Here is a 13,257-nt window from a genome sequence, read left to right as displayed (position 1 = left end):
TCTAAACGCTGATGATATAGTTTTAATCACAGTATACAGTAGAAAAAATGTAAAAACTAATAGACATTTGGAAAATACAGAATTTAAAATTGGAAATGAATCTTAATAAAACAAAACTTATGATAATAAATAAATATGAAAAAAAAAGAAAGGAACACCAATATAATAGTAAAAGAACAATAGACCTGGACCCCGCGTACCAAAAAAGTTGATTAATAGCAAGCTGAAAATTTGTTAATAGCTTAACGGTGTCTAGTCGGACACACTTTGATGTATGGAAACACTGGAACAGGGGAAGTTTTAATTGTGGAACAGGTTAAAAATTTGAAACGTCAGACTACGAAAACGTTTTATGTATGTTGTCGGACAGAACTTCCAATTGATTTTTTACCATTTCATTAAACTCTCATTGCAGATCAGACTGGTGTTTATCACCAACTGGGCATTTTGATGAGTGCGGAACACGAAGAACATGTCAAATGACAGGAATCATGTTGGTTAGTAATAGCAGTCTGATTTTTGCATGAGAGTTTAATGAAAGGGTAACAAATCCATTGGATGTTCTACACGCAAATATGTATGAAGAAAATGAGTCTCTCTTCTTGGAATAATAGATATTTTCATTCACCTGACCGTGAGTTAGTGCACTTAACGGAAACCGAGCACCTGAATTTAAGAGCTTCAGAAGGCTGTATCTCGAGGATAATAATTTTTCAGACCTAGGTGCCATGGAATTTTTTAATCTACTTATGTTGGACAAGGCTACGCTGGAGGATCCATGTTAAAAAGAAACGAGAACAGCTTAACATGAGGTATAAAAAATGTATTGGTTATTGGGAAGACAATCCACTCTCTCGATCTACAATAAAATACTTTTGTATAAACAGACTATAAAACCTATATGGACATATGGCATCTAGCTATGGGGCTGCGCTAGTAATACTAATTTAAACATCATTCAACGATTCCAAAACAAAGTGCTAAGGAACATTGTCAACGCTCCATGGTAATATAGGAACAGTGACCTCCATAGGGACCTAGGAATGAATACTGTTAACAAGACGATAGAAAAATTTGCCAAGAGTCACGAACAACGACTTCTTCAACACGTCAATGTTGAGGCCATCCAGCTCCTCGACAACATGGATCTAGCTAGAAGACTCAAGAGGAAGAAACCTTTCGAGTTAGTGAAGTGAAAAATAGTGCACGGTGCAAGTGATGGTACAAGTTAAAATTTGTGCAATATATTAACAGAACCTATAAGTTGCTCATTGATCACATTATTTGATCAGATTGTAATGTCCTTAAGCATCTTATTGGTGTTTAATAAATAAAAAAAAATGTTGCACAAAACACATGGGATGACAAAATACATGGGACGTTTTCGTAATCTGATGTTCCAAATTTTTAAACTGTGCCACAATTAAAACTTCCCCTGTTCCAGTGTTCCCGTACATCAAAGTTTGTCCGACTAGACACCGTTAAGCTATTAACAAATTTTCAGCTTGCTATTAATCAACTTTTTTTTGGTACGCAGGATCCAGGCCAATACAACAAGTATCTACTTTTGAATATTTGGGAAATATAATAACAGATGATAGGAAAACGGACATGGCAGTAAGTAATAAACTGTAGAAGGCAACTAACATGTATTACTCATTAAATAATACAACTTTTGGGAAATCACAAATAGGTAACAAGACTAAACTCAAAAGAAACATGAATCAATGAAACACGCGACCGTGATGAAATTCATGAGAAACATAGCTGGAGTTATGAAGTTTGAAAGATTTAGAAATGAAGATATAAGGAGAGAGCAAGAGCCGATAATGAGGAAGATTTAAAACAAACAATTAAACTGGTTTGGCCACATAGAGCGAATGGGATAAAAGAGACTAACAAAGAAACATGAAGCTAAAATGGGAAACAAAAGAAAAAAGGAAAGGCCGAGAAAGTCATGTATGATACATATCCATGATGAAGGCAAAAAGAGAGACATGAATATAAGAGTTCGATTCAGAATCAATTGATCAATTCGATTTCAAAAAAGGATTGAGATCAAGGGAAACTTTTGTTCTCAATGCTAACATAACTTCAAAGATTATGGGACGTACAGAAACCAATTTGCGTCTACTTTATGGATTTTGAAAATATGTTTGATAGAGCCAACATGAGAGGCTGTTTAAGTACCTAGAAATGATTGGCATAGACGATAAACATCTGAGATTTTTACATCTTTATTATAATCAACATGCTTTTAGAAGAAGCCTTAGAAGGGAAATGTGGAGGTCGAATTGGGGGAGAAACTATTAACATCAGATATACAGATGATATAGCGACTATAGCTGAAAGTATCGAAGATCTTCAATTCTTTAATGGAACGAGTCGCTAGAGAATGCTCCAATAACGGATTTGGCATAAAGATATCCTAATGTCATTTATGAAAAAACTGTTTAATTATCCTAGTAGACCAGGGCTGATCTGTGAAAAAACGTCTATTTTTGGATGTGAGAGGTGGCATTCGGATTTTTGCAGAAAAAGTTAGGTGACCACTTCAATAATAATAATAATTGACTTATTCTCTTTCTCAAATATGCCCGGAACATTAATAAAAAAATTAAAATATTGAAATATTTCGAAAAACATCGATTTTTTTCTATTTTCTTTGCTTATAACTTTATAACGATTCGTTTTGGAACAAAGTCGTACAGAAATAAAATAAAGATAATTGAATTTTGTATGAAATACGACTGCTTAAAAATGTCTTAAATTATTATCCTTTCTGCAATATAGCAATAAATACAAAATAAGGGGGCAAAATAATTTTGTTGTTATTCAAAATGTTTTAACCACTTCGGTTTTTTCAATGCAAATCATCAGTTTTTTATCAATGCAAATAATCAAAACCGGTATAATTTGATATAAACTTTCAAATGCTGTAAGCAGAATTGCTATTTTATTTTTTAATCAAAAGTTATTCAGGTTCAAAAATTGCAATTTTTCGATTTTTTGAAAGTTAACCGCGTTAATCTCGAAAACTATGCATCCTACGAAAAAACTTGGAAAAACATTTTTTGCTTAGAATTAGTCAAGAAATACAAAAAATGTTTTGTTTTACGAAAAATCGCTGTTATGTAATTCCTCAAGTTCTTTGTTTATAACAATCTTATCGACATTCGGATCAACTTACCCAAAAAATTCGTGTTCTACGGGTCAATATACATAAAAAAGGCTTGGGTAAGTCCAAATAAATAAAGCAGGCCTTTGCATCCCCCCGGCAACAAAACTAATTTGTTTATAAGCCAAAAAATTGTTTATAACTTTGAAACATTGGTGAGGCTGCTTAAATAATCCGATTTTAATTCTGTAATGTGTATTAATAGGGCGCCTGTTTATATGTTAAGAAATTAGCAACCTTTTAAATGGTCTACTTTTTGTTCAGAAAGTTTTTAACAAATTTAGATTGCAAAATTATTATGCAAAATCTATTAGGTCGATTTTAATGAGATTTGGTATCCGGTTTAAGTATGTTATAAGAATTTTTTAAGCGAATTATGAAGGCTCTAAGTGCAACCAAAGTGGTTGAAAAACATTGAACAAAACAGGCTTATTTTGCCTCCTTATTTGGTATTTACTGCTATTTTGCAGAAATGATAATACTTTAAGACATTTTTAACCAGTCATATATCATACAAAATTTAATTATCCTAATTTTATTTCTGTACGACTTTGTTCTAAAATAAATCGTTTTAAAGTTATAAGCAAAGAAAGTAGAAAAAATTCGATGTTTTTTGAAATTTTTAAATATTTTAATTTTTTTATTATTGTTGCGATTATATTTGAGAAGGAACATAAATCAATTATAATTATTGAACTTATCAACTAACTTTATCTGCAAAAATCCAAATGGCACCTCTTACATCCATCTCAAAACAGATCCACCCTGGTCTATAGGTACTTGCAATCCTGATGAATATGATCATGACGTTATCAGACAAATAAGATAAGGTTCAATAAAATCAGAATAAAATAATCAGAGAATATTCAATAAAATTTTGGTAAAGATTAAAAGAAGTAAAACAGTTAAAAGATGAAGTAGTTTTCAATCCTAATAGCAAAATTAATAATATTGAAAATATTAAAAACATTACTAAAATATTTTTAAATTGAAAACTTATTGGTACACTTTCCTGGTGTCACCTCCAAGGCTTCTACAATTTGCAAGCACATGGATGCTGCAGTGAAGACAAAGGGAAGGAATTCTACACTATGCAATTCACATCCCCCGTCTGCAGCTTGGTAAAATTCCAACGGAAAATGCACCTGGTTACTCTACGGAGTAATACGACTATAAAATAACAATGTATACCATTTTTATTCAGTTGTAATGCGAAGGCAAAACAATCTTACTTTTCAATTAGAATACGGAGCGCAGTCCAGTCCTCTAAATCGCGATTTTCGGCTCTTATTAGAGCCTCATCGGAGAGAACGTAGGCACTGTTCTCCATATCCTAAATGACCAGCACCGAGGTTTTTCCCACCCATTGCAACCGAAGTGAAGGTATTAGGTGACTAGCGTCATCTGGCAATTGAAAGATGAAGTAGTTTTCAATCCTAATAGCAATTTTCCTAATAGTAATTTCAATCCTAATATTTTCAATATTATTAATTTTGCTATTAGGATTGAAAACTACTTTATCTTTCAATTGCCAGATGACGCTAGTCACCTAATACCTTCACTTCGGTTGCAATGGGTGGGAAAATCTCTCGGTGCTGGTCATTTAGGATATGGAGAACAGTGCCTACGTTCTCTCCGATGAGGCTCCAATAAGAGCCGACAATCGCGATTCAGAGGACTGGACTGCGCTCCGTATTCTAATTGAAAAGTAAGATTGTTTTGCCTTCGCATTGAAACTGAATAAAAATGGTATACATTTTTATTTTATAGTCGTATTACTCCGTAGAGTAACCAGGTGCATTTTCCGTTGGAACTTTACCAAGCTGCAGACGGGGGATGTGAATTCCATAGTGTAGAATTCCTTCCCTTTGTCTTCACTGCAGCATCCATGTGCTTGCAAATTGTAGAAGCCTTGGAGGTGACACCAGGAAAGTGTACCAATAAGTTTTCAATTTAAAAACCTTTTAGTAATGTTTTTAATATTTTCAATATTATTAATTTTGCTATTAGGATTGAAAACTACTTCATCTTTCAATTGCCAGATGACGCTATTCACCTAATACCTTCACTTCGGTTGCAACGGGTGGGAAAAACTCTCGGTGCTGGTCATTTAGGATATGGAGAACAGTGCCTACGTTCTCTCCGATGAGGCTCCAATAAGAGCCGAAAATCGCGATTCAGAGGACTGGACTGCGCTCCGTATTCTAATTGAAAAGTAAGATTGTTTTGCCTTCGCATTGCAACTGAATAAAAATGGTATACATTTTTATTTAAAAACAGTCAAAGTTAAAGCGTTAATTGAATATTCGGTACCTATCCAATCTTAGTAACGATAAAGATCATGAAAAACTTAGCAAACCAGTGAATTAAAATAAAGTGATGGAAGAATAACTAATATGATTATAGCATGCATATCGCATACTTGATAATAATTTTACAAACAGAATTTATAAAAGAAAATCACTTTTACTAGATTGAAACAATAAACAATATGTAGAAGAAGATTGAAAGAAGAAATTAAAAATGTAGAAGAAAAGGGGCATAGACTAGAAGAGCTTAGAAATGACAATAAAAAAACTGCAGCAGAATATTTAAAAGAAATTAACTCAATTATTCAATGCCTCACAATTTTAACGAAAATGATATAATAAAAAATAAATTATAAAAATATTTTCTGCAAACACAAAAGGTTGTCCTTGTATGCTGTTTAAATTGAAAATACATTGGCCCTCTTATTGATAATATCTAATTTCCATAAGGTTACATGATAATATCAAATCTAATTAATTAAACATATCGTAAAAATGTTCCAAACTGGACCATAATCAACTTCTTCTAAATTGAGCATTATATTCCTAAATTAGCCAAAACAACGACGGTATTTTCTAATTCCCAACAATTGAGATATGCCCTAGATTTCCAATGACACATTAAAGACAAGTTTTAACTTACTGTGAAGGGTCCACTTCACCCTCAGCTTCGGGATCGACCATGGGCCTTGTTGGGAAATGCTGTGGTTGCATTTGTGTGCCTCTGTTATACTGAAAATCGGCATTTTCCATTTCAGCTCGTGATTTTCTCCAAATTTCACACCGACACTCTTTCCGTTGCGCGCTGATCTTCCCACGCACGGTGGCTTTCCAGGTCGATATGAATGCGCGGTGGAAAACGGTTTTTCCGATACGGTTTTCTTGTTTGAGAGGGAAATCTACTTATTTAAATGTGTTTCTGGTTGATATATAGAGTGGAAGAAACGGGTTTCAATTATTGAATATTAATCATTAAATTTCTAAAGAGAAATTTACTGGAGTAAAGTAGACTATACGTAATCGTATTTAATGAAGTCGGAGAGCATTATACATTGTATACTTAATAAATCTTTTTAGTCGATCTAATATCCCTGCAGATTAAAAATATATGTTGTCCTTCACGGAAAAGTTTCCGAACTGATATCTAGATGATGTCTTAGCACGAACGAATACAATGACTTACGATTACACGTATAGAATATAAGACATTACAGGGTATTAGAGATTAGGGAGAGGTATTAGAGAGAGATTACGAGGTAAAAGAAGCAATAAAGATGGATGAAAAAGAGTAAAGTTTTAGGGCCCGATAATATCGAAGTTGAATTTTTAAAACTCTTGGAGGAAGAAGGAATAAACTGGATCACGGCTAGCTGTCTTCAATAAAATATCCAATATAGTAATCATCCCTGATAAATGGCTAGAATCGGAATTCATACCGATACCTAAAAAACAGGGGGCTAAAAAGTGCGAAGAATATCGAACAATCAATATTTGAAACTGTTTCTTAAAGTCATCCATGGAAGAATTTCTAAAGTGCACATCAACAATAAATTGAACAAGAAATTGACAAAGTTATTCAAGGTCAAATTTGACTTATACAAATCACCCAATTTTGCCGTGATTAAAAAGAAAATAAAGAAATTTGACAAAATAAAACATATCCAATTGTTCTATTTCATCAAATTCCTTCATTTTCTTTTACAAACCATACATTTTGTACACGTTAAATTTGGCCTTGAATAACTTTGTCAATTTCTTGTTCAATTTATTGTTGATGTAAAGTGGACATAAGAAGTGCGAGGAACAAATATCGGACAGACAGTTCAGGTTCATTAATGCAGTGGGTACCAGAGAGGCACTTTTCGGAGTACAAGTCCTGATTCAAAGATGCAGGGACCTTCACTGCGACATATATGCGTGCTTGGTCGACTATGAAAAGGCATTTGGCAGAGTTCAACACCAAAAGATAATTAACATTTTAAAAGAAGCAGACTTGGATGACAAAGACCTCAGAATAATTTCAGAACTCTACTGGAATCTAAACTCTAATCTACTTTCTAAATAGAGAAAGAGTAAACAATATTAGATATGCCGGCGACACCATGGTGATAGCAGATAGTTTAGAGGGACTTCAGCGGCTAATGGACAGGATCAACGAGTACAGTCAACAGTACGGACTAAACATTAATATCCAAAAAACGAAACAAATGATTACCATCATCGTCACGTAGCGCTACAATCCTGGGTGGGTTCTGGCTGACTGAAATGATTATCAGCAAGGAGAATATAAACGGGGCTCATCTATACATTAATGGAACGCAGATAGAGTTCGTAAAACTGTATTGTTAAGTGGGAACTGTTATACATGAGCAGTGGAGCAATGTACAGGAAATAAAGTGCCGTATAGGAAAGGTAAGGCATAGGTCTTTAACAAAATGAGTGTCATCATCAAAAGCCACAACATATTCCTAGATACAAAAATGAGACATTTGAGATGTCATGTTTTCTCTATACTATTGTACGGAGCGGAGGCATGAACGCATACCAATACCACTATTAAAAAACTTAAAGCATCTGAAATGTGGCTTTATAGAAGAATGCTGAGAATATCCTGGATAGCAAGGATCACGAACAAGGAAGTTCTAGGAAGAATGAAGAAGGAACCGGAAATTGATTTACCACCAAACGCATAAAATTGCAGTATCTGGGACACGTTATGAGAAATCAGCACCGTTACTTTCTGCTGCAGTCCATATTGCAAGGTAAAAAATATCATGGCTGCCGAATTTGACAACATGGTTTAAGAAAACCTCAACGGAACTGTTTTGAACCGGAGCAAGCAAGTTTATGATTGCCAATATGGTTTCCAACATCCGAAACGGATAGGAACCAGAAGAAGAAGAGGAAGAGATATTTATTGCAACATTAGTAAAGTACATAACGAATATAATTTTGCTCTTTAGGAAATGCAGTGGCTGGAGAAGAGGAAATTTGAAAGGGAGGAATACACGATATATATGGCAGCATACAAACTGGGAACGAGATTCATAGTCAGAATCAGAGTAAAGCATCTAGTAACCAATCAGATATAAAATTGTTATGCCTGGTTGCACCAACAAATCTTAAGATCCAGCTTAGCTAAGCTCAGCTTATACATACATAATTTTCGATTTTTATCTAAGCCCGTCTAAACTGAGACAAAGTTTAAGATGCAATCGACGTGGTAATCCATTGTGTCAAGCTGAAAATTGATCTAAGACTCAATATAGTGCAACGCGTATGTTTAGTAAACTAAACTTAAGGCACGTCTTAAGCTTAAGATATGTTGATGCAACTAGGTATTAATCCGTCACCATCATCAACATCTGCGTGTCCACTGCTGGACATCTTCTTCTTCTTCACGTGCCATCTCCGGAGGTTGGCAATCATCATGGCTATTTTGATCTTAGATGCTGTTGCTCTGAATAGTTCGGTTGATGTGCATCCGTACCATTCCCTCAAGTTACGCAACCACAAGATTCGTCTCCTTCCTACACTTCTCTTGCCCTGGATTTTCCCCTGTATAATCAACTGAAGTATGTTGTATCTCTCATTACGCATAACATGCCCCAGGTACTGCAGCTTTCGTGTCTTGATGGTTTCCAATATTTCCAGTCTTTTTTTGACTCTTCTCAACTCAACTCGTCTCTTTTGTTGACTTCGTTGTTTGTTATATGCTCGGTCCATGATATCTTCAGGATTTTTCTATACACCCACAGTTCAAATGCTTCCAACTTTTTAGTAGTCGATGCGTTAAGTGTCCATGCTTCTATCCCGTAAGGATAGAAGCATGGACATAGGTCTCCCTATTCCCTATTCTCTGCTGGACATAGGTCTCCCTTATCTCTTTCCATCTGCCTCTGTCTTGTGCGGCTTGCATCCAGTTATAGATAATACGCTTCAGATCGTCGGCCTATCTGGTTGATCTTCTCTGTAGTGATTCTTGTCGTGGCTTCCACTCGACAATACGTTTTGTCTATCGATTGTCTGATCATGTGGCGACGTGTCCTGCCCAATTCCCCTTTAAAAATGTGATTTTTTCGACAACATCTGTTGTTTTTGTTCTACGACGGATTCCTTCATTCGGGATTCGGTCTCTCAGGGAGACACCCAATATCTGGCACTCCATAGCGCTCTGAATTACGCGAATCCTGTTCACTACCTTTTCTGTGATGTTAATGTTTCCGCTCTATAAGTGAGTACAGGTAACATACAGTCGGAAAAATGAAAGAATACCCATGAACGAACATATAAAACACGCTGTATTTTCCTGTCACCGTGTCACAAAGAAAATTGCCCAGCGCAAGTACATGTAATAATAATTATTACATGTACTTGCGCTGGCCAATTTTTTGTGTGACACGGTGACAGAAAAATATAGCGTGTTTTATATGTTCGTTCATGGGTATTCTTTCATTTTTCCTACTGTACATTGGTCAAACATTTTCCTTTTGAGGCATACGGGTAAGTCCGATTTAAATATATAGTTTAATTTACCAAACGCTTCCCAGGCTAATCATATGCGACGAGGGAGCTCACACGTCTGGTTTTCTCTGCCTAACCGAATTTCATGCCCCAAGTACTTATACTATGCAGTCTGCTCAATATCCCTTCCATCAACAACAATATTACGATTTAGCACCAGATTAGTAATTATTTGGGTCTTGTTCATGCTAATCTTTAGTTCGACCCATAAGGAAGCGTGGTATAATTTTTTCAACATTAGGTATTATTGCATCAACCATACGATCGCCTATAAGGACGACATCGTCTTCGAATCTTAAACGACTGAGCTTTTTTCTATTTATGTTGAGACTATATTTGTTCAGATCTGCCTTCTTACAAGTGTGTTTTAAAAGCGTCGCTTATAGATTTGTTGATACGGTGTTTCCTTGTCGTTCTCCTCGCTGTATACAGAATTTATTTGTTTATTGTTCAGATAGTTTTACGCTAGCTGTTGCATTTTGGTAGATAGGTATATTTGATTATGTTCCTGTAGCGATGATCTATTCAAGATTCTGTCAATGCTTTTAGCATTTGTTGCTGGCTTATGATTTCAAATGCTTTCTCGTAGTCCACCAATATCAGTGCCAATGGTTTGGTTATTATGCTGACTTCTCTATCAAATTTATAAATATATACAAACGGATATATTATGTATACACAAATATTAATATTCTACATATGGATATGACTATTACTTAGCTTAGTTCAAACGAAGATGATTGTTAAAATCTGCAAAGATGTTGAAAGTAAGTAAAAAATAATTAATAATATCACATAGTTAAAAAAGTTGAAGGAACCCTTAAACAAAAAATTAAAACTGGATGAATAATATCGAAGAAAATATTGACATCTGTCACCTCAAACTGAAACTCGTTAGAATGACATCACTATTTTGGTTGAGAAGATAATAAGGATTGCCTTGGCACTGCGCAAACTCTTTCTATATTGTTTCTTCCTTATTTGTATCTCAAGATATACTTACTTGGGCGATTTTTTTGTTCCATTTAAAACACAGATTGTTTTTGATATTGTTATTACTATTCATATTTGGGTTTTGCATAATCTTGTAAAGATGTGTATTAAGACCTAACTGTTTGACGTTCTCTAAGAGGTTCTTCGGAATGATACCAGTTATGGATAACAGATATAGGATAGTAAATTAGTGTATTATTAATGTTATTTTTTATTATTGTTATTTTGTTTTTTATGGTTTTACTAAATGGCTAGTTTACATAAGTATCATGACATTTTGCTGGAATAACTTACTTCATAAAATCAAATTTATAAATTCAAAACTGATCATGAATTTTGTTTATAGCCTTTAATAAAATATATTTTTCTCCACAAGTTCCTCTAAAATCGTCGTAATCCAATGACCACACCATCATTCCTCCTAATTCATTATCCCGAGCGTAGTTGACTTTTTCTGTTATAGATCTTTCGTCTTCAAATCCAACCCATTGATCGTCCCAATATCTGTGAGGTACTTTCTGCTGATCATCCCAGACATACGTAGAATTTAAATAAAATTCGCATATCTGAAACACAATAAAAAATAAAATCGCAAGAAAAAAATAAAGGCGCCTGTAAATAAATTTTAACAAATCAAGAAAAAGAAGGTATGAGATAAGATGAACATCTTAATGAAATCAATAGTCTGATATTAGTCTGATAAAAGCCAATAATATCACTTCTAATGCAAGAAGTATTGTCTGGTCATATATCTAGATTTATTGGTCATATAACAACTGCGTCTTGTCCACCGTCCGAGACGAATCATGGAATGGAGGTCTAGAAACTATAAAAGAAGCCGAGGACGACAACCGATTAGATGGGCTGACGATATAAAAAGAGTAGTGGGAAACTGGCTGCAAGCGGCCCAGTGTAGAGAACACTGGAAAGAACTGAGGGAGGCCATCGCTTTTAAAGCTACAGTGTGGCATGTTGACATCGCCCCTGTTATTCCTAGACAAGCTAGTTGCTGCACTTTTTGCAGCTTGACGTTAGCTGTTGTTTGTTGTGTTCTTTGGCCACCATACGTGTGATGCGTATGTGACCATCGGCCTAATAATAATTTTATATGACCAGTCATTTTCGGTTTTAGGCCCTAAGCCTTTCCATGTCTTGCGGCAAGTCCAACTTGCCACCAAGGCTCTGGATAACATTTTTCAATATGACTATTCCAGGTGAGTTTGTGATCTAGTGATCTAGTTTGTGGTCTAATAAATATGATGCCATTCATAATTGGAGCCTGTAAATTGTATTTACGTCTCCTTGTGAATGGTATCAAAGACTAGGATTGACATTTAAGCCCTCCTTCGAGCATCAACTTTTGATTTTGTTTAGAGCAGTTTGCATGAGACTAGATATAATCTGGTCATGCTTGCCCCTAATTATAACAACTAGGTCATCTGCGTAACCTTGGGTTTGAAAACCAGAATCATGCAACTTAGTAAGGAGGTCATCCACGACCAGTGACCACAGCAGGGGCGATAGTAGTCCCCTTGAGGGCACCCCTTTACTGCTGCCACAGTTACAGATTCTCCCCCAATATTAGCTGTGATGATGGTGGTTTTTATCATTGACCATTGTATTAGTGAGGTTTCACCGCTCCTCTTTACTAGTGCTCTTTTTATGGATTCCTATGAGTTATTATCGAATGCTCCCTCTATGTAAATGAAGGCGCAAAGAGCTGTTTCTTTTGCCACTATTGTCTTTGTAATGGTTCCGACGTATAAAAATACTGCTAGATCTAGGCTCTAAAAGAATGAGAAAATGTGCAAAATAGTTTTGCAAAAACATATCGATTTTTTGCCTATAAACATTTAGAATAACTTTTTAAATATTACATGCATGAAAATAATTTTTTATATTTGGAAATCTTTTTTTACAAATTTAGAAAGAAAAAAGTTGTCCTAGAACAATTCAGGACGAAGTTAGTCACTTTTTCTTTAAATTTACAGCAGCTATGTTTACAACAATTAAGAGATTCAATTAGCGTCATTTGAAGGAACATACTTTAACAATTTAATGTGCCAAATTATTAAATTTTTTAACGGAATAATCCACAAAACTATAAAATTTGGTTCTCAAAATCGGCCGACTTTGAAACTCGCGGGGGCGATAGAGGAGGAGGGATCTGTTAACTGTATCTCAAGTTTATGGATTCCGATGTTTCTTTTTTAATTTGTATTTTTAATCAGCAGTCAAAATAACTGTCGTTTG

At 34.8% G+C, this 13,257-nt stretch overlaps 2 protein-coding genes across 3 annotated transcripts in view; both read right to left on the bottom strand.

Moving 5' to 3' along the window:
- LOC114337770 (major facilitator superfamily domain-containing protein 6) overlaps positions 1 to 6,299 on the bottom strand; it is a 90,948-nt gene extending 84,649 nt beyond the window's left edge. For both annotated transcript variants that reach the window (XM_050641653.1, XM_050641652.1), the window contains exon 1: positions 6,131 to 6,299. In XM_050641653.1, the coding sequence (XP_050497610.1) occupies positions 6,131 to 6,240 (110 nt within the window). In that variant the 5' untranslated portion in view covers positions 6,241 to 6,299. The remainder of the gene's footprint in view (positions 1 to 6,130) is intronic.
- Positions 6,300 to 11,199: 4,900 nt separating this feature from the next.
- LOC114334396 (chitotriosidase-1) overlaps positions 11,200 to 13,257 on the bottom strand; it is a 59,319-nt gene continuing 57,261 nt past the window's right edge. Inside the window, exon 7 of the mRNA XM_028284432.2 lies at positions 11,200 to 11,570. Within this exon, the coding sequence (XP_028140233.2) occupies positions 11,322 to 11,570 (249 nt within the window). The 3' untranslated portion in view covers positions 11,200 to 11,321. The remainder of the gene's footprint in view (positions 11,571 to 13,257) is intronic.

This window comes from Diabrotica virgifera, chromosome 1, assembly GCF_917563875.1.
Source record: "Diabrotica virgifera virgifera chromosome 1, PGI_DIABVI_V3a".
Classification (NCBI taxonomy): domain Eukaryota; kingdom Metazoa; phylum Arthropoda; class Insecta; order Coleoptera; family Chrysomelidae; genus Diabrotica; species Diabrotica virgifera.
The sequence above is the reverse complement of the archived record's forward strand: the minus strand, read 5'-3'. Positions and strand labels throughout refer to the sequence as shown.